Source organism: Dama dama, chromosome 4, assembly GCF_033118175.1.
Source record: "Dama dama isolate Ldn47 chromosome 4, ASM3311817v1, whole genome shotgun sequence".
NCBI classification, from domain to species: Eukaryota; Metazoa; Chordata; class Mammalia; order Artiodactyla; family Cervidae; genus Dama; species Dama dama.
In genome coordinates this window covers 19,767,288-19,794,187 of record NC_083684.1, presented here as the reverse complement: position 1 = coordinate 19,794,187, position 26,900 = coordinate 19,767,288, and the positions used below count along the sequence as shown (strand labels likewise).

Genomic DNA, 26,900 nt, shown 5'->3' with positions numbered 1-26,900 from the left:
CAAGGGTGGCTACTGCCACCAAGGAGAGGTGGTAAGGCCAGTCAGGGAAGGCTTCCTGGAGGAGGTGACAAGTAAGCGGAGATCTGGGATGGGACAGAAGACTGCCTGCAAGTGGGGCTGGGGAAGAGCACTCCAGGAGGAAGGAAGAGCAGAGGCCTGGGCCTTGTGTGCCACCCACCCCTCCAGCCCAGGTCCCACGTGGAAAGCAGCTTGCGAGAGCAGCTTGTGTCCGGGGCTGGGGTCAGGGTTCAGTGAGGTGGTGTCAGTGGGTGCTGAGCACAGGCCTGACTTTATTACAACTGTTGCTATGATTTCAGCTCCCCAGGGAGGGGCCCTATGGACTCCTCTGGGCGGGTTTCAGGGTGCACGGGGGTGAAGACCGAGGGGCGTGGCAGAGGGAGGGATATGAGGGGCTGGGGGCTGGGCAGGGCATCGTGGGCGGAGGAGAAAGACTGCTCCCCAGGCTGGTGGAAGGCCTGGCCCCCTGTCTCGCTGGCTCTGGTCAGCTGGCAGGCAGGAGAGGCACGGGGCTGCCAGGGAGAGACCCTGGCCTCTGGGCGGCACAGTGACCAGATAAGGGCCCGATAACAGAGAGAAAATAGCAACAGATTCAGACTTTCCCATCGCTGGGCAGCGGGGCAGCTCGGGCCACGGCGGGGACAGAAGGCGGTAGGGATGGGCCCGCTCTCCCCGCGGGGCTGTGCTGTGTCCTGGGGGCTCAGGCCACACTCGTAGACTGTGTGGGTCTGAAGCCTGACCCCTGGGGGGCCCGTGGGACCTCTGGTGACCCACCCCCAGCAGGAGGGGCTCTGGTGCAGCTGTGTGGAGGAGGGAGCCGAAGTCCCGAGTGCAGAAGCTGCCCTAGTCCCTTGGGGCCACATGACCCCTCCTTCACCCCCAGTTCTCACAAGGAGCCAAGCCGAGTTGGATGGAGCAAAGCGAGTGAGAAGAGGAGCCCTTGGCCGGGGCGGGCGAGCAGGGCGGACCTGGCGCATGGGGCCGGGGTGAAGGGCAGGGCTGTCCCACGCCTCAGAGCCCAGGCAGGAAAGGGGCACAGCAGTAGGCAGCGGGGTAGAGACAGAGTCTCGGGCCCAGGGAAGATCACCAAGGCCTGGAGGGTCCCATTAAGTCAGGACTTCTTACACCTCTGCCAACACTCAGCAGGGAGGTGGGTCCCGGCCTCTGGGCCCTAAGAGGCTTGCACGGCATAGGGGCACAGGCCCCTTGGAGGAGGCTGGGAGCCTGGGTGCCCGTGGGTCCTCCCACACCCACCCTCCCGCCAGGGGCCCTTGGCCACGATGTCCCACCCCCCGCCCAGCTGAGGCCTTCTCCTCCCTCTGTGAGATCCCCACCCCCCCCACCCCTCCCACCAAGTCCAGGTCGGCCCTGCAGACATTTGTCTGCAATTCTCCCCGGGGTGGGGTGCTCTGATGCTTTGCTGCCCCGCAGTGCCCCCAGTAGGGAGACCCCCCGACCCTGCTGCAGACCACGTTTCGGAAGACGTTGCCACAGTCGGCCTAGTGGGCTGCTGCTCCCAGGCTGAAGGTGTGCCCACAGCCGCGATGATGGGATGGCTCCCTGCGAGTGCAGAGAGGCCTCTGGTCTTCTGGAGGCTAGGACTGGGAGGGGCGCACATGCCCCCGCGGTGACCCGCCAGCGGCCTTCATCAACCCAGGATCAGGCCCCGCTGACAGCCAGGGCGACCACAAAGAGGATGTTGGCGAGATAATCTTGGCGTCTTTGAGTGGGTAGCCTGCCCTGCGGATGGGACAGTGAGGGGCTGAACCTCTGTGCGCTAGGGGCCTGGGCCCAGCTGCCCTCCTGCGCTGGTCCTGGCACGCCCCCCTGCCCCCGACCTGCCCAGGAAGGGCATGGCCCTGAGGACAGAGGAGATGGGGGTCGGGGGGACAGACTGACTCCCGCTAAGGGTCAGCAGGACGCACTCAGGCGCACCGTACACTGGGGGGCTCGCAACTCCTTGCAGAGGAGCAGGTGTGGGCGAGGGCCACCCTCGGCGCAGCCCCCCTCCATGGCTGTGGTGCCGTGAGCGGTGGGTCACCTGCCTTTGCTTCCAGGCTGAGAGCTGGACTTGACCCGTGAGGCCTTCTAGCCCCCAGGGCACCCAGACCGACCCTGGGGGTGCTGGTGGGCATGGTGCCCCCAGCGAGGCAGGCCCAGGAGGTGGCTGGCTGCTGTCACAACCCACTTTGGGTCACTGGAGGGCAAGGAGGGACTTGGGTGCTCAGAACCGAGCTTAGCAGGGCCATACTCTCTAGGAATGGGGGCCCCACAGTCCTAGGAATAGAGTGCCATGATCTACCCCAGCTTTTAACAAATTAAAACACTGCAAGGAGATAGCTTTCGCATACAGTGACGTTCGTCCTTTTAGGCATCACTCAACTTTTGGAAGCCTGTTCATTTAAAGACATGTTTCCCTGGTGGCTCAGAGGGTAAAGCATCTGCCTGCAATGCAGGAGACCTGGGTTCGATCCTTGGGTCTGGAAGATCCCCTGGAGAAGGAAATAGCAACCCACTCTGGTACTCCTGCCTGGAAAATCCCATGGACAGAGGAGTCTGGTACGCTACAGTCCATGGGGTCGCAAAGAGTCAACACGACTGAGCGACTTCACTTTTCACTTTTCCCCTGGGGGTCCAGTAGCTAAGACTCCATGCTCCCAAAGCGGGGGGCCTGGGTTCGATCACTTGTCGGGGAACTAGATCCCACATGCCACAACTAAGAGTTCGCATGCTGCAACTAAAGATTCCTCACGCCACAATGAACAGGGAAGATCCTGCATGCTGCAAGTGAAACCCCTTGTAGCCAAAGGAAAAGAAAGAGGAACAGGACAGTCCTACATAATTCAAATGAAACCCGGGCCTCCCGTGGCTCAGGCTTGTGCAAATACTCCAGCAGCCCAAATGCCCACTGGCTTCTCCCCAAAGCTCTGCAGGGGTCAATCTTAGCCCCTTTATGGCATCGAACACCTTTCTCAGTCACTTCTCCACACCCCCAGCTGACCCAGCCTCTGGCCATAGGGTCCTGATCCCAGCTTCCTTGTCTCCACTCCCAGGACCCTCCGACTTATGTGCTGACGCCCTTGCAGGAGGTCTGCAGCTGGGCTGTCAGCTGTGGAGGGAATTCCTGGGTGCCCAGAAGACAGCAGAGGGGGCAGGCGGGGGGTGCAGAGTTAGCCCAGCAGGCCCACTCCTGGGGATCCCCTGTTCCCCAGCCCCGGACACGGGAGCCCTGCTGTCCGCTGCAGCTGCTGAGCCTGGAGGACCACCCCAGGCCTCCTCCCCAACCTCGGCCACACTCGTCAGCCCCCCCAGCCTCTCTCTTGGGGTTGTCAGCACGGATGCTGAGTGACTGTCTCCACCTGTCTCCCCATCCCTGGTTCCTGGTGATGCTCACTTAGACCTCCCATGGGCCATGGCCCACCGTGACCACACCAGTGCCTGCCTGCCCCTGGCTCTGGCAAGGCAGCACTGTCTCCTCATGGCACACTTGTTCCATCACCCCTCCTCTGTCTGAGCCCCGAGATTGGGACACCCTCAGCTCTGGCCCACAGTTGGTGCTCAGGGATTCTGGTGACCACATGATGGGTGGGGGAGGGGAACAGGCTGGGGGCCACAGGGCCCCCAGGGGAGGAGCCGGGGCACAGTGGTGGGGCATGGGGGCATCTGGTTAGCCCTAGAGGGGAGCCTTCGGGCTGAGCCTGCTTGTTGGGGGGTGGGTGTGACCAGGGAATGAGTCCCGGGAGCCCTGAGCATGCCACCTGCCCCCACTGGCGGAAGATAAGCTGGCCGGCCCTGCCTGGGTCTCTGAGTCCTGGTGAGTAGGGGGTTCCAGGTGGGCAGGGAGGAGTTGTGGGAAATAGGACACCAAGACCCACGGGGCCCTGAGCCCAGCCACCATCACTTCCTCCTGCAGCCAGCCTGGAGCTGACAGGTGAGCTTGGGGGTCTTAACTGCCCCTGTCCAAGGACCATGACTGGACACCCCCCACACACACGCATCACCCCTCAAGGCTGCACTGGGCAGGCAGGACCACGAGCAGCTCTGGGATCTCTGCCAGGGAGGAGCAATGCCACAACCATCATGACACTTGTAACGACCCTTGATGTGACCCAATCCTCCGGGGAGGGTGGGGGAACCAGGACACAGAGAAGTAAAGAAACTTGCCCAAGGCCTTGCATCTGGGGCAGTGGATAGGCTGCCATGTGCTCTCCCTTCAAGAGTCCTGCATTCTCCCCGAGGCCCAACGCCCTCAGCCCGCTGTCCCTGTTTGTAGAGGCAGGGGGCCACTGATGGACCTTGAAGAGCTGCCGTGAAGGTGGACAGGAAAAGGCTTCTCAGGAGATAAAGATCCCCCCTGCATGGGGGTGTCCTTCCCAGGAGCACCGTGATTCCTTCCACCAGGCCTGCCACATGTTGGGTTAACTGTGGGCAAACAGGTCCAGACCAGGGACACACCTCGGATACCATGAAGGGCCAGGAAGGGTGCAGGAAAAAGAATGGCGGGTGGGTATGGAGTGGTCACCAAGGGCTTCTTGGAGGAGGTGACATTTAAGCTGTGACTGTGAACAGGGAGAACTGCCTGTGCAAAATCCCGGCATTGGAGAAGAGTTTGGTGATTTGGCTGCTGCAGCCGAGGATGGAGCACCAGGCCGAGAGAGAGGCGGAGAGGCCGGCCAGTCGGAGTTTACTCTCAGCACCGTGGGACACAGCAGAATGTGGACCCTGGACTGCAGGAAGGACCCCAGGGAGCGGCTGCCATGGCCTGGCAGCCACCTCCAGGCTGCCCCTGGTTCTTTGCCACCTTCTCAGGTCGGCTCCGGGTTCTTCCCTGCCTGGAGCCTGTCCCGTCTCTCAGATCAGGGCCAGTGGGCTGGTCCCCCACCTCGGTCCCTGGGGGCAGAGGCCCAGGCGGGCAAGGCAGAGGGGGCGGGAAGAAAGCGCAGGGCCTGAGAAAGCCCAGCCTGGCTGATAGAGGAGAGATTGGTTTCAGCCAGAGCCGCGCCTGCCAAGTCCACATCCTACCGGCGGCCTGCACTTACTCAACATTCATCACCGCTGAGCTCGGAAACTTTATCAACGCTAGAGGTTGGCGCCATCTCTGGGCCTGGCCACTCCCGGCCCTCCGATGGGCCTGATAGCCGCTGATAGATTACGCGAGATTGTTTCACTCTGGAGAACCGATTACGATTACGGACGCTCCTGGGGGAGGGGTGCAGACCACGTGGCCTGGGGGTGGGGGTGGGGGAAGGGCTGGGGTTTTCCAGAACACACTGGCGTGTGTGGCAGAGACCCCACGGATGACTGGTAGAGAGGAGGAGGGCGTGAGGCCACTCGCGGGGCAGGAGTGGCAGTCAAGGCCGTGGCGCACGGCAGGGCGACCGATGCTGTGGCACAGCCATGAGCGGGCGGGGGGCGGGGGAGGAGAGGACAGGAGGAGCGCCCGAGGACGAGGACGGGGCCGCGGAGAGATTCTCTCCAGATGGGCCGATAAGGCTGACAGATGGGAGCGGGGCCGCGGCTAATGGAGCCGTCGCCGCGCAGCCTGCGTCAGACGGATAGGGGCAGGCTACTTCCCGGCTGGGGCTCCGTGTGACAGGCCCTGCCATCTGATGGGGGGTGGGAGACTTGGGCGGCATGGGCTGGGCGCCAAGCCCTCCTCAACTCTCACCCCTGGGGGCTGCGGCCCCAAGAGGCCCATGGCCAGACCTGCCCCCGGGCACAACTGCCTCGGTCCCACACTGCAGAGGGCCCTCTCGCCACGGGGACTCCCGCACCCACCTGGGCTCTGGGTTCCAGGAACCCAGAGGGCGGGGGCAGGTGTCTCCTCCTCCAGGCAGGCCCTCTGGATGCTCGGAGAGCCAGGACCAGGATGCGCATTGGGCCTGTGAGACTCTAGTGTCCAGACTCGAGGCCAGCGCCATGGGTGTCTCTCCAGCACCTGGGGACGGCATGCAGTGAGGGAGGAAGGAGCACGGTCCTTTGGGGGCAGGGCCTCTTTTCCTGCTTGGTGTGCCTGGTCAGAAGTAGCCCAATCCCCTCTGCCCCACTGCACAGATGGGGAAACCAAGGCCAGAAGTGGCGGGGCTCTGGGGCCCACGGGGAGCTGGTGGCTGTGCAGGGCCTGAGCCCCGACCTCCTGTGGGGCCTGGAGCCACAGCATCCAGGAAGCTGGGGGCGGGGACACCAGACGGCCACTCACCACCCTGAGCCCGGCTCCTCAGGTGTAAAGTGGAAGTTAACCATCAGCCTCAAGTTCACAGATGAAAGAAGGAGGCTGCGGGGGCTAGGGGACTGGGTGGGGGTGGGGGGGCGGTCAGGGTTCAGTGGGACAGAACCTCATTGGGAAGATGGAGAATTTCTGGAAATGGAAAGTGGTGATGGACTTGTGAATGACTTACTGCCACTGAGTTACTTGAAATGGATAAATGGTGTTTCACATCACGTGAATTTACCAAGCGCACACACACACACACACATGTGGGTCTGCCACCTATCACCACAAGCAACAGTGGGGCTACCTGAGTGCCCGTTCCCTTCCTTACGGATTCAGACACACACCCCTCCACAGCCTGCCCCACCATGCTGCCCCAGGCCACATGCTAGCTTGGGAGACAGGCCAGGCCTTGGCGGAGTATGGTCCTGTGTCCACGGGTAGGGGCTGGGGATGCTGGGGAGGGCATCGAGTCCACGAGGGCGGTTGGGTGTGCTGACCGGTCCTGGGCAAATCTCTGTGGCCGGTCATGGCCCAGCCCTGCTGGTCTCTCCTAATAGGGGCCAGGCTTCCCTGGCCTGGCTACACCCCCTTCAGCCAGCATCCTCTCCCCTGAGCCAGCTGTCTGTCTCCCTGTAGGGCTGCTGTTCCCTCTGCCCCACACACACCGTGCACCTCTGCGTGTCTCTTGTCCATCCCTGTCTGTTCCCAGGTGTCCTGAAGCAGCGAGCCTCAGCCCTGCCCACGACCCACGTGTCCACATCCCAGGTGGCCATGACCCACGACAGCTCCCTCTTCCAGCTCTCTTTGTTCCCTGGGTTCACTCTGCTCCCCTGGGCCAGGGAAGCTCAGTCGAGGGAGCATGTATGGAGTGCCTGCTGTATGCCCTGCACTGTCGGGGTAGACAGAGCAGCTCTGCTGCAGTCACCCGGCGGCACTCCAGTTCTGGTCCGAAGGCCCCCTCCCCGCTTTCTTCTCCTTGATCTCAGCCCAAACTCCTTCCCTCCTCACCTCAATTTTCCACTTAAGCATTTTTGAAAAACACCCACGCCTGTGACTGCTTTTCAGGTCATGGAGCCCTGTGGGTGCCGTGGGAGCCGGGGGGCCTTGGCCAGATTCTGGGCCCTATCTTGCCAACGAGACATCCCAGGGGATGCAAACTGCCCTCAACACGGTGAGAATTCTCCAAAGTTTCTTGATTGCTTCCTAGAGACATGGTCCATTGTCGTGTAAACTTCTAGGATGGGAGCTGCAGGGAACCCCAGTTTCCAGAATATACTCAGCCACAGACAGGAGAGAAGCCCCCACACCAGACAGGGTACTGGGTGAGCTCTCGCTGTGCGGACAGGACAAGCCCCAGGGCAAGCCCCAGGGAGCGCACAGACACCCTGGAGGCAGCCAGGCCAGGTCTGCCTGCCTTACGGACCACTTAGCAGTTTTGGCCAAAGGGTTGGTCTGTGATGCGTCAGGATGATGCTGAGGCCCCTGCCTCCAGCCTGGGGCTACATGGAGCTGGCAGAGTGAGAGTCCAGATGAGGATCCCAGTGGGCAGTGCGGAGGGAGAGGGGGCAGCTCACATCAGGTCTGGAGGTGCCCCAGACACATGCAGTGGGAGGGGGAGCTGGCCGGCCTTGAGCTGTCCCGCCCTGCTCTTGAACTCCGTGTTCCCATCAGGGAGTCGGCTGGCTGCCCTGATCCCAGGAACACCGAAGTCCTGGGCCCCCAACTCAGGGTGTAAGGGTCTGGGCTCTGTGGGTCAGCAGGAGGTCACCCAAAGGCCCGCCTGTCCATCCCCCCCCAACGTCCAGACTAATGTGAGGCCTGGACTGGGGTTTCCAGCACTGGGGAAAGGTCCTGCCCAGGACACTATTCCCCATATTAAGGGCTCCCCTGGAGGCCCCGCCCACTGAGGAGGCCGCTCCTCCCACAGTGCTCAGCGAATCCCCGGCGCTCATTCCTGCTCATTTGCATGCCGCGTTTCCACTGGCTGAAGACACACAGGTTAGGATCTCGGTTACCCGACTGTAGGGACCGGCGGGTACTGGGGGACCTGGCAGGTTGGAGTGGGGGCTACCTCCGGGGGAGACTGTCTCTGCCGGCCGTTCTGGGGAGCCTGAGCGCTAAGGGCTGGGGCTCTGATGGGGGTGGGGGAGCAGGCTCTAGGTGGGGTGGGTGGGTGCTGGGCTCAGGGTGACCTGTCTTAACCTCAAGTCTGGGTCCCAAAGGGCCACCTGCTGCATAAGAACTCTGGTTATGGTGCGGGCTCTTCCTTAAATCCTCCCCCTCCTACCCATTATGATGACTCAGAGCAGGAAAGATACCGACCCAAGGTCACACAGCCAGGACGCAGCAGCACAGCTGGGACCTCACTTCCAGTCTGGCTCCCACCGCAAGGCTGAGTCCTTCCCTCCAGGGAGGCCCTCTAGGGCCAATCTTATTTTTAGCTGCCTCGTCTTGTCTCGGGGAGGGCTATATTTTGGCTTCCTTGCAAAGTGGTGACGACACTGATGACGGCTTTACGAAGACCCAGTCCTCCGGCTTTCACCTTAGATCTGGTGGCACCATGTTTGTGGCTCTGAGTTGCAGGGTGGTGGGCTGGCGGGTGTGTGCGTGTGTGTGTGCACAGGCTTTGTTCCTGGCATTTTGGTGGGTGAGATAAGAGGAAACAACAGAACCGCTGGGAGCGGCAGGCAGATAGATAACGCGATAGGGCTGCTCTACCACCAGGCCTATCGGCTCATATCGCAGTTCCCTTTTCTTTCTTTCTGCTTGGGGGGCAGGGCGGAACACACCCCCACCCCACCCCCACGCTGGGACCTGAGCTGGGGGCCTCCCTCTCAGGCGTGCTCCCTCTGCATCTTTAACACACCCAGTGCCCAGGCCCGGAGCCCCTGGCTGGAAGGGGTTGGGGTCCCCAGGGTCCGTGTCAGCATTGCGGTGGGTGACGAATGCAGGGGAGCACCCGCTCTCAAGAGAGGACCCAGTTCGCTCTCACCAGCCACGCCAAAAGGGCCCCGAAGAGGCTGACCCCCATTCTAGGATGAGGGCAGGGAGCCCAGAGAGATGACACGGCTGGGCTATGCTGGGGCCCAGGATCTGGAGAGTGGATACAGAGTTCCTTCCTTGAGAAGTCCTGCCAGCCCCGGGAGGGTAGGGCTGGGTGGGCACAGGGGCCCTCAGGGAGATGACCAAAGAAGCCAGTGACTCCCAGCCCAGTGCCTGCAGGGCAGGCCTCAGTGTCTTCAGCCTTGTTTTTGTAGACGTAGAAACAGAGGCTCAGGACAGGGAAGTGCCTATGAACACAGCGATGGGCAGGCTGGATCCCCTCCCCACCCCCACATTCTCTCTGGCCCTGGTGAAAGCAGAGGGTCTGAGGGGAGGACTGCTGGGCCCACGGGACAGACGTTCTGGAACTCCCAGGCTGCTGTTGAGAGCACCCCGGAAGGATGCTGGCAGGATGGAGGAGGAGTTGCCGCCAGCAGGGAGGCTTCGGGGACCCTGGCCCCTGCAGGCGCCCCAGGGAACCCCACGTCTGGCTGCATGGGACCCAGGATGCTCTCCCTACCTCTCCCCCTCTCCTCCCTCAAAGGCCGAGGAGGCTATAGTGCAATCCTGCCTTTCGCAGCATGGGTGAGGAAGCAGTGAGTCACCTGCCCATGCCCCCCTCCACCCGGGGGCAGGGTTCAAACTCAGACAACGCCCACCACTCTGGGCCCCCTCCCCCACATATGCATCCATTTTACTGGAAACAGCTGACTTCCTTTAGAATACTGAAACGAAATAAAACCCAAAGACAGAAAGAAACCAATAGTCACCAAAGGGGCCTATTTTCTGAGGACAGATGAAATGACCCCCACATGTAAGCGGGAGCAGTCGCCCCGACATCCCCCACCCACTCTTGGAAAGGACTGTGCAGCCCTCATGCTCTCTGTCTCCGGGCACTTCCCAATTAGCGGGCAGCCCCCTTAGGGCAGGTGGAAGCCCACGGGTACCAACACCCTGAGAACCTCCAGGATGGAGACCCAGACCTTGACCAGGCCTCCACCTCAGGTCCCTACGGTTCCCTCCTCTGCTGTGTGATCTTAGCTGGGTTATGGAACCTCTCTGAGCCTCGAGTCTGCCAAGAAAAAAATGAGGTCGCTGGGGCCCCTGCCAGGATGTCGGGAGGATGTTACAGGAGAACACGGGTCACGTCCAGGCCTGGCATGCAACAAGCAGTGAATGGAGCTGTCAGCTAACAAGGGTTCCACTTGGATGGGAAGTGGGGAGCCCCTGACTCACCGAGAAATGTCACTGACTATCCCGTCAGGCCTCCTGCCTCTAGGATCTCATTTCTCAAGAGTTGCTTAAAAAATAAACGCAAGGAGCAGGGAAGACGGCCAGCTGTCCCACGCCTGCCAGGAGCCCCAGGCAGCCCCTCTGCGGGCTTTCTGCGTGGAGAGGGCGGGGTGCCTGGCCACCTCTCCCCGCCCCCGCCTCCCCCACGGCTGCCGCACCTGTCCCTCAGCTGGAGGATTAGCCCCATGGCGGCCCTAATCGCGCTCATCACACCATCAGCGCTGGATCTCGGATCAGCTGAAGGAGGCGGCTTTATCCAGACAGACGCGGAGATGGCACCTCAGCCCCACCTGGGCGCCAGCTGTCACATGTGGCGGCCGGCAGGCCTCTGAAGGCAGGGCGGGGAGACAGCTGCCCCACTGGGTCCCTCAACATTTACGGGGCACCTACTATATAACCAGGCATGGCCCATTTCAGGGGTCGGGGAGAGAGAGCAGAGACCCAGACAGGCAAATTTCCCACATTCTCACCCCACACCTGGCCCACTAGACAGAGGACACTGAGGCCCAGAGATATGTCCCAGGAGTTGGCGCCAGGCGGATGGTCCAGACGTCCAGCTCTGGCGAGGAGCTGGTGAGGACCCCGTCCCCATGAGGGCGCCCCTCGGCCCTCACTCCCCCCAACACCACTCCTGCTACCCTGGCCCCGGGACACTGTCTTCACACAGAGGCCTGGGAGGTGCAGGCTGGACATGCCAAGGTTCATGGCCCGCGGGGGGGCCAGGAGAGGCTGGGAGAGATGGTTCCTACCCTGCCCACCCTCCTCCCTACCTTCTTTTTCAAAAACATAATTTATCTGTGTATTATCAAGAAATCCAGACACTTTAATCAGTGAGCTATGAAGTCAGAATTTCCATTCTTATCTGCGGGAGGAGTGGAAATGGAGGAGATAGCGCAGAGGGATCGCTGGTGGGGAATGTTAATGGGTGGAGAGGCTGGGCTATTGGCCATGGAGACGCCATATCTCCCCCATTATCAAGGCCGTATCTCCCCAACCATCTCGGCGCGGTAATGGGGCCAGTTCAACTTTCCAGTTATCACAGGAGCTGAAACCTGCGCCCGCCAGAGGCCTGGACCAGGAGACAGTTCGGGCAGCCCAGGCCCAGGCCGGCAAAGCCGGGATGGAGAGGTGGACCTGGCTGGGGCCCCCGGGGACCCCTGACCATCAAGGCCCCCACAGTGAGTGGAGGGGGTTCCTCTGTTCTCTGGGAAAACGTCCGGTTTTGGTGGAGCGGAACATAGACATCCTGTGCAGGAGGGGAAACTGAGGCAGCAGGCCATCTCAGGGTCCCAAGTGGGGCTGGGTGGCCTCAGCCCTCCTGAGCCACACCAGGCCTATGACATGAAAAGGGTGGGTGTGTGGAGGCAAGGCAGGCGGGGACGGGGTGCAAGCAGCCTGCCCTCCTGCCTGCAGTCCTCAGGGTCTCCACCCCGCCCACCCCCAAAGCCTTCTCCAGGTTCCAAGCCCCAGGAGCAGGAAGCATCAGTAATAAAACAGCCCTGGTGGGCTCTACCCCTGCCAGTCCTGACCTGGGGTTCGGGGTATGCTCAGCATGGCCCTAAAATGTTGAGGGCTTGCCACCTGCCTGCAGGTCCCGACGTGGGACACCCTGGGGGATGGGGCACCAGGGCTCATAAACAGAACACCTCTGCCCATTCAGAAGCAGGGGTCCCCACAGCCACTCACTCCTTGGGGAACACTATAGCCGAGGTGCAGAGCAAGGGGCTCACCCGGGGGCCCCGTGTGACTGGGAACTGCCCCAGGTGGGCTCAGTCACCAGGTGCCAGTGCAGTCCTGGCTCGGGTCTCCCTCCTGCAGCTGGGGGCTGGGCTGCGGCCTCTCTGGCCCAGGAAGGGAAGGGACTGGCCCAAGGTCACAGAGCCAGCAAGGAGACCACAGCTGGATGCTCTCTGGAACTGCGGGGAGGCCTCAGTTTCCTGGACTTGAACATAGTGGCACCACGCCTTGGTGCTGTCCCAGCAGGGACAGCTCTGGACTGGGACACCACGACCGTCACCATCCTCTGCTCCCTCCAGGGTGGGAAGCTTGAGCTGCCATCCGGAGTATGACCTTTCCAATCTCTAAGCCTCAGTTTCCCCTCTGAGCACTGAGCTAACTGCTGAGCCCAGGTTGTGAGCTCACGGCTGCAAGAGCTGGGCACCCAGCAGGGGCTTAGTAGGTGCTCAGCTAACGCCTGCTGTCATGACCAGTGCCCACACTGTTGCTGGTCTCAGGATGAGCTTGGGGCCCAATGAGCGGGGGTCACACGAGGATGCTGTGGCTTTCTCTCCCATTACACGGGGCCAAGTGCCTGATGCCAGGGGTGCCTGAAAAGCAGAGCGGGGCTGAGAACGCAGCAGTGTCCTGGATGACCTGTGGGGTGGGCCCTTGGGAAGCTCTTCCCCGTTGCCCACCGCAGGACGGAGCCGAGACCCCTGTCCGGTGGCCCCACCCTCTCCCGCTCCTGCGCCCAGGACTCCCTCCTGCTGCATACTGCAGGGTGGAGAAAAGGGAGACTAACGCAGGATGCTGCGGCAGGTGCACGTGGCAGGTCAGGAAAGCTGGACGGCTTTAAGTGAGAAGCCAAGAGGAACTGGCAGGAAGCAGGGCAAGGGAGGTGGGGGGATGTCATCCCCCTCTTCATTTTAACTTTGCCAAATGACACAGACGACGCAGGGGCTCTGGCCCAGGCTGGACTTCTGCCGTCAGGTCTTGCCAGCCTCGCTGCCCTGTGAGCTCAGCATAATGGTTCTACTGAAACCTTGTAGGGGAACTGAGGCTCGGGGCAGGGGCTGGGCATGCACCCAGCCCAGCGTCTCCACGACATCCCCACGCTGCAGAGGTGGACACTGAGGCTCAGGAAGGCAGCATGATGTCTGCGGACCTGCAGAGCCCAAGAGCCCTGCCCCCGGGGTGCTCCTGCTGCCACCTGCCACCTGCCACCTGCATACAGAGCCCCCACCATGGCCGGCCCCTCCTGCCCAGGGTTCAACACGCACCCTAGTTCTGGGGGTACCCAGGAGCTGGCGTGGGGTTACACAGACTGCCCCTCTGATCCCCTCTCCACATCATTCATGTCCTGTGTGGCCCTGGTGCAACCACCCACCCTCTCTGATCCTCCATTTTCTGGTGCAAAATGGTTTGAGAACCCCAGTCAAGTCTGGCTGGCTGGGTCTCTATCCCTGGACCAGCCTGGGGACCTGGGCCAGGGCTGAGCTCCAACGGTATGGGGCTCACAGAAGCTCACATCACACCCATCACCTCTTTCACGGGAGCAGAAACCGTGACTCCCCGGCCAGCAGGCCCAGGAGAGGCAGAAAGGAGGGACAGAAGGGGAGGGGAGGGGCCTGCCTATCTGCCTGGCTCTGGCCCAAGGTCAGCCACCACATTCCTGTCCGAGCGGGCGCTGCCTTCTCCCAAACAGGAGACCAGAGGAGGGGGGAGGCGGGGCTGGGCCAGGAGGACACAGGACAACTCAGGAGGGCAGGGCGGGTGGCTGGGGGCTGTGTGGGCACTGCCCAGAGAAACCTGGGCCCACCTCTGGGGCCCACAGACCCCAGCTCCTGGGTCACAAGGTCTTGAGCATGTCACTGCCTCCCAGGGCCTCAGTTTTCTTGCCTGTAAGATGGGTCAGTCCATAAGGCTGATGATTATTAACAGCAGGTAAGATATCTGGGCTGGAAAGGGACTGAGGGGGCCTGAACCAGCCCTGTCCTGCAGTCAGGGCACGTGGCCCGTGGCTCACCCCCAATGCAAAAACTAATACACGAAGGAAAAGAAGACAGGAGGCAGGACTCTGTGTGACACGGCCAACCCTGGGGAATTCTGGCAAAATATCAGCAGTGCAGCCAGCAGCTCCCAAAGCTGCCACGTCCACCCAAGACATGACCCCGGACAGAACTTTACAATTTGCATCTGGGATCTCACGGACCCCACATACAGGCCCCAGGAGGAGGTGCTCTTATTAAGCTCCCACTTCAAAAGCAGCAACTGAGGCAGGAGACAGGCCCCTGACCACAGGGTCACAGCAAGGCCAGGACTCAGGCCATGTGGCAGCCCATGCAGAGTCAAGGGCTGGCCAGTGGCCTGGATCTCAGAGCTCCCATGCCCTGCTGCGGGGCACCGGGTGGGGTGAGGTAGAGATGGAACCCCTGGGACCCGGAGTGAAAGGGTCCTGTCCTCAGCCCGCATGGTGGCCCCAGGGACGGCTGGGGTGGGTGGCAGCAATATGCCACCCAGCAACAACAGCCCCCCTCTGATGTGGGAGCCAGATATGCCCCACACGCATTGCTCATCGCCTCTGTGTCCCAGCCTTGAGAGAGCATGTTCACACTCCTTCCACAGGTGAGAAAACACAAGATGTCTCCTGAGGCCCCTGGGCTGGCGGCTGTGATGCCGGAGCTGAAGGCAGGCCCACAGGGCTGGAATGGAAAGTTGGGGAGTGGGGCAGGACTCAAGGCCCAGCCTCTTGCCATCTTCATTGGGGCGCTGGGCTGGGATATGCCCATTGAACCAGTAGGCAAACTGAGGCAACGGTGGGACACCACACTGATGCTGAACGGGTACCTTCGGCAAGACCCTGTTCATTACAGGCCTCCAGCTCCTCATCTGTGAAGTAGGTACAGGGATGCAGGAGGCCCTACGGTCCTCTCATTTGGTTACCTGACCCCACAGCCCTTCAACTCTGGGCTGGCTTGGTCCAAACCCATCTAGAGCTCAGGCAGGGAGGGGAAGAGGGGGCGGGGGAGGGGGGGGAGGGGCGAGGGGTGGGGGAGAGAGGAACATTGGTACCAACTGCCCAATGCAGCCCTTCTTCTCTGATGGCGAAACCTCAGCTCAGAGAGGACAACTGATGTCAGGTTTGCACAGCCTGGGCATTTGTTCGGCAAGCTGTCATTGGAATGGCTGGAGGGAAAAACTAGCCAAGAGGAGTGAGGCGACTGGGGGAGGCTGGGGTGCCCACTTCCTGGACAGGGTCCTTGTATGTGTTTTACTCTCTGGAGACAGTTTGGGAAAAGAGATTTGTCTCTCACAGATAAACTAGAAACCACAGATCTGACTTGACCAATGGACCACAAAGATATCTCGGAGAAGGGGGATGGGGATGCTGGCAGCTGTCTGAGGTGATGTGTATTTCACGTTGATGCCCAGGGACCACCAGTGTCATCATCCCTATTGCATAGATGGGGAAACTGAGGCCAAAAGGGGGTAAAAAGAGAAGCCAGAGAGAAACCCTCCAGATCTCGGCTTGAGCCCAGGCCCCAGTGAGGGGTCAGCCCTGATGGGGGCTGGCCCTCCTCTCCTCACAGGACCGTACACACTGCATGCAGCTTGAAGGCAGCTGGGTCCTTGCACGTGGGGCCACCTGCCTCCCGTTGCCACAGTCGAGGACATGGAGGCCCACTTGGCAGGTGTTGGCCCTCACTTCTACAACCCTCCTGGGGCCAGGCCACTCCTGCCAGAGTAGGGAACAGCGGGCAAGGTCCAGAGAGCGAATATGCGATGGTGGCCTCAGTCTCCCCCTCTGTGAAATGGGGACAGGGCTGTTGCAGGAATGGGGAGCAGGGCCAGGACAACCAATAGGATGGTGGCTGGTGGGCAGGAGCCAGCCAGGCGCCCAAGCGCTGCCCGGCCAGCCTTCGTGCGGGGACAGGCCTGGGTCTATTTGGGGGTGGGGGGGGCGATACCCATCAGCAAGGCAACAACTGCCTCCAGGAGGAGGCCTGTCGATGGCAGATAGGCTGCCGGGAGTATTATTCACGAGCCCGTCAAGCCCCAGGAACGTCTGGTTGGCATAGAAACAGGAGATAAGGGGTACAATTAATGGCATCGTGTTCCCTCCTCCTTTCTTCCCCAACTGACCCATTTAAATCCCTGGCGGTGCTGGTGCCATGCTGGGCTCCCAGTGACCTCTGGGGAGGGGCTGGTCAGGTGGGCGGGATAAGACCTGGGCTCAGGCCCCGGGCAGGGCTGGCTAAAGCTTCCTGGGAGCCCACTCCTGTCAACGTGAACATCTCAGGAAGACGCCGTGGGAGACTTGGCCAGGGCAGGACTGTGGAAAGACTGCTGGGTACCTCTGCTCCCAGGGGCCCATTGCACAGCTGTGGAGACTGAGGCTGGGAAGCCCAGAGGCAGACAGAAGTGAGGAGCTGTGGTTCCTCACTCCTCTGAGCAGTGTGCTGCTCAGGGCAGGGCCACGCTGCCAGCCTTCCAACTCCAGCTGTTATTTTCTTGGGTGAGAACTTCTGTGCACTTCCGTTGCCCCGCAAGGTAAATGGTAAGAAGGGGACCCACCCTAAGACACCGTGTGGCCTGGCGCAGAGTGAGCAGTAGCTACTACTGGTATCACTGTTACTGCCTAATAAGCAAAAGAGCTGTCTTCCCTCAGACGCAGGAAAACCAAGAACTGCTTGGAGACAGTGTGAAGGCCCAACCTTAGGGCCTGCGAGCCCAGTCTGGGTCGCAGCCCACCAGCTGGGGCTCCAGTCAGGGGCAGCTGTGTAGCCAAAGCCCCCTCTCTCCCTGCTTCTCGGCCATTATGGTGAGGTGGTAGGTATTGCAAGGTGGCCCCTAGAACCAGGCGACTTCCTCAGCCTCCCACACCTGGAGGGGATGTGCATGGCTCTGTGAAGATGATCCCTCTTAAGTTCCTAACAACTCAGATAGAGACCACCTCAGCCCCTTCCGGCCCCACTCAGGCTCTCCCTGGAACTGGCTCAGCCAGAAGATGCTGCCAGCCCCCAGGTGGGCGTTGGGCTGCTAGGGGGAGCGGGTAGGTAGCTTAAAGCTCGGAGTGAATGAGTCATCCTGTGGCCACCAATAATTTGCTTAATCAAACTCTGAGGATGTGTGAAAAACACCCCCACCTGTGATGGAGCGGCTGCTGGGGCATGGACCAGCTGCTGGGGCATGGACCGGCAAGGCTTCTTCCGGGAGCCCCTTGCCTGGCTGTCCTCGGTTTCCACTCGCCATCTGGAATCATGGCCCCTGGGCACCCTCCCACTGCAAAGGGGCTCAGCACCCCCAGTCTGACCTGGGGGCTTTCTATGTCCCCAGTGTTGGGAGCTGGAAACTGAAGCTATCCCATTGTCCCTGGAGGGACCCCCATGCTGGGCTCTTTCCTAACCCCTGCTGGAGGTCCCCCCCTTGCAGGCAGAGCCCCATCTGCCCCCTCCCCCATTTCCCACACTGCTCTCCCTCTGCCTCTGATTCGCTTACCCCACCTCTGGCTCCCAGGGCAGTGACTGTGACCCAGTGCTTGCATACAGCAAGTGCTCAATCAAGACCTGCTGAATGAATCAAGGCAGGTCCGAGTAGACGTTCCCTTCTGATTTTAAGGACCCGTTCAAAAAAAAGCTAGTACACTGGGCTCCCCCAACCTCAACCCGGCAGTGGAAGCCACTCTGATTCTTTTCTCAAAAACAACAACAAGAACAAAAACTGCAAGCAGGTTATACCTACCAGTTGCTAGGAAGACCCCCAACCCCAACGTGACTCAAGGGGGAAAACATCCTCTCTTGTTCCGCCTCTGACTGTATCTCACACCATCTAATAGGAATCAGGGTTGGGTGTCCCCCACCTCCTGGCCGCTGCAAAGTCAGTTTTCTTTCATTTTGACGGACTGTACCACCCGCAGGGGGAGGATCAACTTCTTGGCAATGAAGTGTGTTTGGGATGAAAACTCGCCCAAACGGACCCAGGCACGCATGCCCCTCCACCCCTCTCCGGCCTTCGGAGGACCCCACTCGCCCCAGCCGCGCCGCCCCCGCGCTGTTGTTGCCTCCAACCCTGCCGGGCCTGGTGGCCGTAGATAAGGCGTCTTATCGCTGTTGGAGATCGCCATCCGGCCGACCGGCCCCGGCGCTTATCTGAGCTCCCATCGACCCGGGCGGGAGGAAACCTCGGCGGGCCGGGGGCGCCGGGGGTCCCTAGCTGCGCTCCGCCCCGTGTTCCCCGCCAGCGCGGCCCGGCCTATCTTCACAGCCATCTGGCCGGCCAAGGCCGCGCTCCCGCCTCGCCCTCCCCCGCTCCCACGTTTGAAGTTAATAAATGGGAGCGCCTATCGCCTCCGCCATCGGTTGTGCGCCTTATCAGCGCGGCACATCTATCTGTGCGCGGAACAAAAGGCGTACAGAGGCGCGGGCAGCTGCGCCCCGGCTTTGGTGGGGGCACGGGGGCGGCGCCCCATGCGCTCCCCCCCCCCCCCCCGCCCCGCTAGCGGCCTGGTCGCAGGTAAGGCCAGTGGAGCGGGCACACAGCTGCGAGGGCCCGTACGCACAGCCCCGGGCAGAGGGCGGGCGTGCGGGCGCCGCCGCTTGGTGACAATCAGCGCTCGCATCTTAACGCGCCTAGATCTGCCCGGGGGTGGAGACGCCCCGGGCCGCAGACTGAAGGGATGGTTCCCCAGCTCCACCTCCCAGGGTCGGCTCCCTCCCTAGCCTGGTTCCCGGGCGTACTGAAAGGGGACAGCGGGGCTCGCCCTCCCGCCCGCTTTGGTCCCTGTCCACAACGCGCTCCGCTCAGCCCAACCAGCCCAGCCCGGGCACTCGTCTTGCTCTGGGCCTTATCGGCACTGGCATCGGCTCCCAACCTGCAATCTCCCTGCCCGCGTTATCTGCATTTCTCATCACGCTGAAACACAGACACACGCACACACGAGAACAGACCCAACAGAGGCACACAGGGGAGGAGGGGAAAAAGAAACCAGAGAACCAGCGCAGATCGGGACCTGTGGGTGGTTTTAATACTTGAGTTGACTTGATAGAAGGCGACTTTCGGAAAACAGTCCCGCTTACACGCTGAGGAGTCAGGTTACGGGAACCCGGATTCACGCTTGCCTTCCCCCTCTATGGGATCTGGGGACTAGGCACTCCCCCAGGAGCACTCAGGGGTCCTGAAGGCAGAGCTCACGTGGACAGCAGAGGCAGTGCTCAGGAGCATGGGGCTGGCCACCTCTTTGCCCCAAGGACTTGACGGGCTGGCCCGGGAGATGTAACCCAGGTAGAAAGCCTTGAGCCCTGGCCCTGGCTGCAGAGGCGTGAAGTTATTATTGGCGTGGGGTGGGGAGTCCTGCTTCCTGTGCACTGCCCTCTTTCAGCCGAGTGGCCCCAAGAGTTCAGGGCACTCTTATTGCTGGGGTAGGGGGTTGGGGGCTGGGCATCAGCAGTGACTGCCTGGCTCCCCCTGGGGAATGGCCTTTAATCCAGATGGGTGAGAAACTTGGACACCTGGCCCAGGACTGAGTCCCGGGAGACCCCTCCCTGACTAGGAGCAGCCCCTCGGATAGAACGAGTGCGGGTGTGTGACCGCAAGCCTAGGAGCGCAAGAGCCCCTGTGGTCCTGGCTGGGACACAGGGAGAAGGCCTCCGGGAGGTTGTCCCCGGCAGGGAAAGCTGGAGTTGGAGACCCGGTAGACAGGGCTGGAGCCCAGCTCACGGGCTGTGGTAGCAGCACCCCCGCCCCCCACCCCCAGCCAGGAGGTTCTGTGGCCAGAAGGCATGGTGGTGGGCACCCGCGGGTCTCTGTTACTTGGCCTGCACTTCCACGCGCCCTGGGTGCCCCTTCTCCCTCTCAGGTCTCTCTTTCTCCCTCTAGATACAAAGCCTGGGAGAGTCAACCGCGCAAGATAAGATCACAATTTCAGCCCGTCCCGACAGAGCGATCTTATCAGGATGGGACTTGCAGAATGGAATATTTTAAACTTTATCTGAGCCCAGATCGGGGCCGCCTTATCGCTGCACCATCTCTGGGATGCGGGGGAGGGGCAGGCCGCGAGGTGGCCGCGCCCCCAGCCACCCCGTTCCGGCCCTCTGGGCGGACACCCCCTCCAGGCCGGACCCCCGGTGCTACAGCCTAGACGCGGGGGCCCGGCCCGCCGGCAGAGATTAGATTACGGCGCGCTTGGCACACAGCGCGGGGGGCGCGGCGCGGGGTGAAGGTCGCGGGCGCCGCGGGCAGAGCGGGGCGGGCCGGGGGCCGGGGTAGGGGGGCGGCGGGGGTCGGGGCCAGCGGGCAAAGTTTGACTTACGCTTGATCTGCCGGGGGTTGCTCTGTTTCCTCCTGGACATGTCTCCGGCGCCGCGCGCCCTCCCGGCGGCCGCCTCTAGCCCCTGGTGGGCGGCGGCGGGCGGCGGGGGCGCGGCGGGGCCGCGGGGCGGCTCATGCCCCCGGCCCCTAGGCTCCACGGCCGCTCCGGCCCGCGCCCCCAGCCCGCCGCGTCCGGCCCGGCGCCGCTGAGGAGGCCGGAGTCTCGGCCCTGCTGTGCGGCCGCGCAGACTGCCGGGGGCGGCGGGCGGCAGGCTGCTGCCGGCTTCTCCGCTCCCGCGCAGACGCCGCCGCCGCCGCCGCCGCCGCCGCTGCTCGGCTCTTCTCAATGGAACCTGCGGGTAGCGCGCGGCGGACCTGGCGGCCTCTGCCGGGGCGCTCGGGGCGTGCGGGCGGGGCGTGCGCGTCACGGCGCCGCGCCTCCGGGCCCGCCCCGCCTCCGGCCCCGCCCCGCGCCTGGTCCGGCCCCCCTGGCCCCGCCCCCGCCCCGCCCCGCCGCCGGGCCCGCCTCTGGCCCCGGCTCCGCCTCCGGTCCCGTCCCCGCCCGCGCAGCGCGCGCCCGCCCCCGGGCGGTCTGGCTTCCTCGCGGCTTTGGCCTCTCCCCGCCTCGGCAGGCCCCGCCCCGACACCCGGGCTCGCCCCCTTGCTTCTACGCTGAAATGGCCCCGCCCCGCCTGCTGGCCCCGCCCCGAGGGAGCTGGCCCCCGCCCTGGGGGAACCTGTGGCCTCCTCCACACCTCTTTTGGCCCTGCTGCTTTGTCCCCAGGCCTGGCTCAGGCTCTGCGACCCAATACACTCCGCCGCTCCGGACCACCGCGCCCGACCCGGCTCAAGCTCTCTCTGGGCCCGCCCCCCGATGCCAGCTCCGCCCCCAAGCCTGACCTGACCTGGTTCGGCCCCTAAACTCCGAGGCCCCGCCCAGAGCACACCCCAAAGCCTGGGCTCCGCTCACCGCTCCATCACTCCGCCCCGCTGCTCTATAACTCCGTCTTCAGGGCCTCTGACCTGCCCAGAACTCCTAGGCTCTGCGACCACCCTCCTCGGCCCGCCGGGTATGGGACAATGAGGGCCGGGCCAAGCAGCCCGAGGCCTTGACGTCCCACATTGCCTGGGACCAGATTTGGGGTGTGGAGCCGGCTCTGGCACGGTGGGGATTCCACCCAAGACTGGTGGAAGCAGCATCCGCGGGGTTCGCCGCCTCCGGTGACCAGAGCCCCAAATGGAGAGCGAGGGACTTCGGGCCCTCCTCCCTTGGGCTCAGATCTGGCTGGAAATCCGGGAGGCCGCAGAAGCCAGAGGCCTGTGTCTGCTCTCCGCCCCCGCCGCGGCAGCCCCTAGGCGTTGCCCCTCTGGGTCTCTCCTTCCCAGGCCATGCCTCTCCAGGGCGCCCCTGCTGGAGGCCCAGGAAGTAGAAAGGAGCGAGGTTCCCACGGTTAGTACTGCCTGTTCCGGCGGTGGACACGGAGGCCAGCCCTTCTGTCCTTTGGAGTATGTTCATGGGATCCCAGAGGCCCCCCCACGTTCCAGGAGGCTCAAGGTCACACAGCATCAGAGTGGTTCCTGGGAGCTCAACTGTATTCCTTTAATATTCTTGGCCTGCATTTGGTGCCTGCCCTCACCCCGCCGTCCCCAACCCCATATTCACAAGAAATAGGAAGTTAGCAGGGGCCAGAGGCTAAGGGGAAGAGCTTTGCAAACAGGGTGTCTGGATGCTTGTCCGCAAAGCTGGACCCACCCACCCGATGGCAGGTGATCCTCACAGTCATGTGTGGGGGCTGGCTGGGTGCTGAGCACTCTGCCCTTAGACCCCCTCATTCTGACTCCTGTTGCCCTTGCCCTTCCCCATTAGAAGATGAAGAATTTGCCCCCAGGACCTGGGCACTCTCCCCTGCTGCTGCTGCTCTCAGGAGGGCAGGAGGTTGGCAGGTGGGGCAGAAGGCTGAGGTCCCCCCAGGATAAGCCACTGCCCCCAGACAAGCCAGAACACTGAGGCCAGGAGGCCAAGAGACCTGTCCAGAGTCATGAGCTTGCCCACACTTCCCACTCCCTGCCCAGGCTGTGCCCAGTGGGTACAGCCTTCCTGCAGCTGCCATGGTGCTGTACCCCTTCTCTGTGGAGTACGTGGCTCATAGTTGACTGATTCACTCAGCCCGGGGCTCCCACTATGTCTGTCAGTGAGACAAGGGACTCCACCTGTCTGGGTTTCCCATTGGGCCTGCTGCCTTCCCAAAGTGGGGAGCCTCTTTACAGGATGGGCACCTGGCAGTCAGGGGGATCCCTGGAAGAGGTGGCCACGAACTGGACCTCTGCCGGGCTTGAGGCTCCATGCACAGCAAGTGGCACCCAGGTTGGTACCACTGCTGGAGTGGCAGGAGGTCTGTGTGGAGGAGGGTTCTGAGGGTCAGCAGGAGCAGAAGAACCACGACCAGTTAGTGATGCCTGATCCCTGCGGGGGTTGGGGGGGCTTCCCTTGTGGCTCAGTGGTAAAGAATCTGCCTGCAATGCAGGAGCTGCAGGAGACACTGTTCGATCCCTCAATGGGAAGATCCCCTGGAGGAGGGAATGGCAATCCACTCCAGTATTCTTGTCCAGAGAATCCCATGGTTAGAGGAGTCTGGTGGGCTATAGTCCACGGGGTTGCAGAGAGTCAGACACGACTGAGTACGCATGTTGAGGGTGAGGGGAGAGAGGACTGCACTTCAGGCTGCTCTAGGCTCCTAAGACCCCCATTACCCAGGGACTTAGGGGCAGGGGCAGGTCAGAAACAGAACCTGCTGACCAGGACCCACTTCATAATTCTCAGGGCTCAGTGGAAAATGAAAATATGGAGCCCCTTGTTCAAAAATTAAACATTTTTGTGCAGCCTCAGAGGAACCTTAAAACAAGGCTAGGGTTCCGTGTACCTGTGCCGGAGGACACCTGCCTGTGAAACGCCATGACAGCCTTGACTCAGGCCGGTGCTGGGGAACTTTGCTTCCGTGCTCAGCCCACTCTGTCTGCCTTGCAAGGGCTGTTATTCCCACCACTGAAAAGATAATGACACTGCAGGTTCCTCGTGACCGATGGCGGGGTCACTGGACCTGACGCATACAGGCCATGACACCCTCCACAGAGCTCTATTGATCACGACAATAAACTGAGGAAAGAGGAGCAAGAAATACTGAGGAAAGGAAGGCCTGGCTTAGGACAGAGCAGGAGTCACCACCTTTGCCTGGGGAAGTCAAAGAAGGCTGACTGGAGGAGGCGTCATCTCTGTGGGGTTCAGCAGGAGTCCCTGCTCAGATGGCAGAGGGGGAGCTGGGAGAGAGGCTGCTGTGGGGTCCTATCGGCCACCTGCATTCCTTGGGGGAGTATCACGATTCACATGCAAACATCACTGGTGGTGGAAACAGAACCGTACTCAGTGCACGTGGGCATTTGCAACACGTGCCCTGGAGCTGGGAAGGGCTCGGCGTGGAGCTCGGCTGCCCTGACCACGGCCTGATTGTTTCCTGCTTTGCTGAATTTCAAGCCCTAATAGCCTGGAGGCCCTGGAGAAGGTGCCAAGGGTACCTGGGCCCGGGAAAGGCTCCTAGGGACAGCTCTGGGTGCCCACACTAGGGTCATATCATTATCAGCACCTCTAGCCTTTCCCTGGTCCTTTTTTGGGACTGGCTCATGGTCTCTCATGGCATCCTGTCCTAGCAACCCTCTGGTGGTCCCTTGGCAGGAAGTGGCAGCGCTGGGCCTAGGATACAGCATCAAGGCTGTCGTGGTGGTAATGACATTGAGGCTCAGAGTGGCCCTACAGCTCAGAAATGGTCATGATTCCCGTATCCCAGGCAGCCACAGGGCACAGCCCACGTTCTTAACCCTGGCTGGGCCCTGGGAGAACAGAGTTCAAATCTTGGCTCTGCCACATAGGAGGCTGTGACCCTGAGCAAGTCCTTAAGCCCTTGGTTTCCTCATCTGTAAGTGGGGTGGGGCAGGACCCTCAAGGCTAGATGCCACTGTGGTTCCGGGCTCACATCTGCTCCACCTCTGCCCTGTGGGCCGGCAGTCTGGGGGCTTGGCTTTGCTGATGGGCATGCTCTGTGCTGCCCTGTCCCAGGGGGACTGCCCGGGAGCCGGCAGTGGCTGTGGGTGGGGAGGGGGCTGATTGTGGCACTTCCCACATAGCCAGCTCTGTCCTGGTTGTTAGGCCACAGAATGTTCTAGAAACTTAAGCTGAACACTGAAGGATGAAGATGATTCAGGAAAGAGTGGTAGGAGAAAGGCATTCTCGGCTAAGGGAGGAGCAGGGGCAAAGGCTGGGAGGGCTGGACAGACTAGGAGGAGCGTGTCCCTAGCCCAGGTCAGGTAAGGGGCTCTGACTGCCAGGCTGCACCGGAAGGCCTCTTTCTGCCTCACTGTCCCCCCCCCAGTGTCCCTGACTGCACCTCCTTATAGCCCTGAGAAGCCCCTTGGGGACTCTGCCATCATCCCCACCCAGCTCTAAGCCTCCTTCACCCACCACCCTGACCGCTGCTGGCCCCGAGCCACTCCTGCCCCCACTGCAGGCTGAAGCTAGTGGGACCTCCCAAAAGCAACTGCGATAATCTCAGCCGGCCCCCCTCAGTCCTCCTCTGAACCTCCCTGAACAGGTCCAGGTGTCCCGCGGCCCCTCACGCTGTTCTGCCACTAGCGGCACCCTTCCCTCCCACTGCCCGCCCACCTTCCCTTCCTTGCGGAGGCCCTGATTGCTTCCAGACCACGGTGGGCCTCTCCTCTCTGGTCCAGCCTGCAGGGCCCGGGTGCCTTTTCTGTGGTTCTCAGCACTCTGTTACCTCACACGTGGGGTGAGGGCAGAGAGCGGCAATTGGCTCCTCATTACCAGGCCTTGCGCCAAGCACTGTCTGAAGAAGGGACTCTTAGGATTCCTATTTGCCAGACAAGGAAACAGGCTCAGAGAAGTGAAGTCACCCCCTCCCAGGCCACACAGCAGGTGAGGAGCAGAGCCTCCCTCGGAGATCCACACCTGCTGCTCCAGCATGACCCCTGGTGGCTGCCCTGTGGGGAAGGGGGGCCCAGGCCTCTCTCCCCTGCCACCCGTCAGCCCCAGGCCCTGGAGTGCTGGGCAGCCATGCTGGGGGCCCACGTCGACACTCGTCATAACACTGGCTCTGTGAAGGGTTTAATTAACTTCCTGTTTCAAGTTGGGGGGGATAATGAGTTTTAAGCAACACGTGATACCATAAGGAGGTCACACAGCAGCAAGGATGTCAAAATAAATTAAGCTAGGGATCAGAGGCGGCCTGCAGGATGGGCAAGGGAGGAGCCAGGCGATGCCGGGGACAACTGGATGCCACCCTGAGGTGTCGGGGGCAGGCTGCTGCGGGGGGCTGGGGCTGGCTCTGGTCTGGGGGATGGGCTCAGGTGTTCCCTGTCTGAGGGGAGCAGAGGGTAGGACACAGCTGGTCCCCTCTGGGCTCGGCGAGACTCTCTGAAACAGCATCTCTAACAAGCCGTGCCCTCCAAGGCCCTGGGACACACGGGTTCTGCCTGGACACTGTCGTGAGGGGTTAGTGACCCACCCCCTTGTGCAGCTGCCCAGGTGTGGCCTATTTACCAGCCTGGTGCAGACAGGAAATATTATCTGGACGTTTCCGAAGGAAGAGAGTAGGGGTCAGGAAGCTCACACTTCCCCGTCCGCCTCCTTCCTTCTCCCTCCCCCTTCCTCCCACTCCAGCGCTGGCGGTACAACTGTGGACAGCAACAGGACGCGGCACTCGAGTCCAGCGGCAGGACAGCAGCCAGGATTAAGGAGCGGGCTGTGGGCGCCCCAGGGCAGATGCGTCTCAGTCCCGCAGCCTCAGGCCTGGGCACTGGGGTGCAGCCGTCATCTTGGCAGGTGGTTAGGGAGGCCGCCTCTGAGCAAAGCCCTGAAGGAGGGGAGGGAGGGAGCCAAGTAGACGGCGTGGGGAGAGGCTCTGGCCAGAGCCAGTGAGCCCCAGCACTTAGCCCTCGGAGGGAGCCCAAGAGTCAGGGCTGGATTGGTTTCTGATGACTGCTGTACCCAGGGGGGATGGTGAGGCCCTGGGCACTCGCCCTCCTGTCTGGGCCCAGCAATGGGCCTGGGTCTCTCAGCAGCTGAGACAGAGGCGTGTTCAGGCCCAGTTAAACCTATGGAGGGCCCTGTCTGCATCCTCTCTCAGCCGGGGGCTCCAGGGAGGAGGCCGGTGGCCTTGAGCTGCAGCCCACAAGGCCAGGCCAGCTGGTCAGGGAGGCAGCCATTGGCCCGTGGGAAGGGGCTGTGGCCTTGGGTGCCCAG

At 62.1% G+C, this 26,900-nt stretch overlaps 1 protein-coding gene across 4 annotated transcripts in view; it reads right to left on the bottom strand.

Moving 5' to 3' along the window:
* Positions 1–20,696, bottom strand: part of ZFPM1 (zinc finger protein, FOG family member 1) — a 61,097-nt gene extending 40,401 nt beyond the window's left edge. For all 4 annotated transcript variants that reach the window (XM_061138349.1, XM_061138353.1, XM_061138351.1 and 1 more), the window contains exon 1: positions 20,595–20,696. In XM_061138349.1, the coding sequence (XP_060994332.1) occupies positions 20,595–20,634 (40 nt within the window). In that variant the 5' untranslated portion in view covers positions 20,635–20,696. The remainder of the gene's footprint in view (positions 1–20,594) is intronic.
* Positions 20,697–26,900: the final 6,204 nt, after the last annotated feature.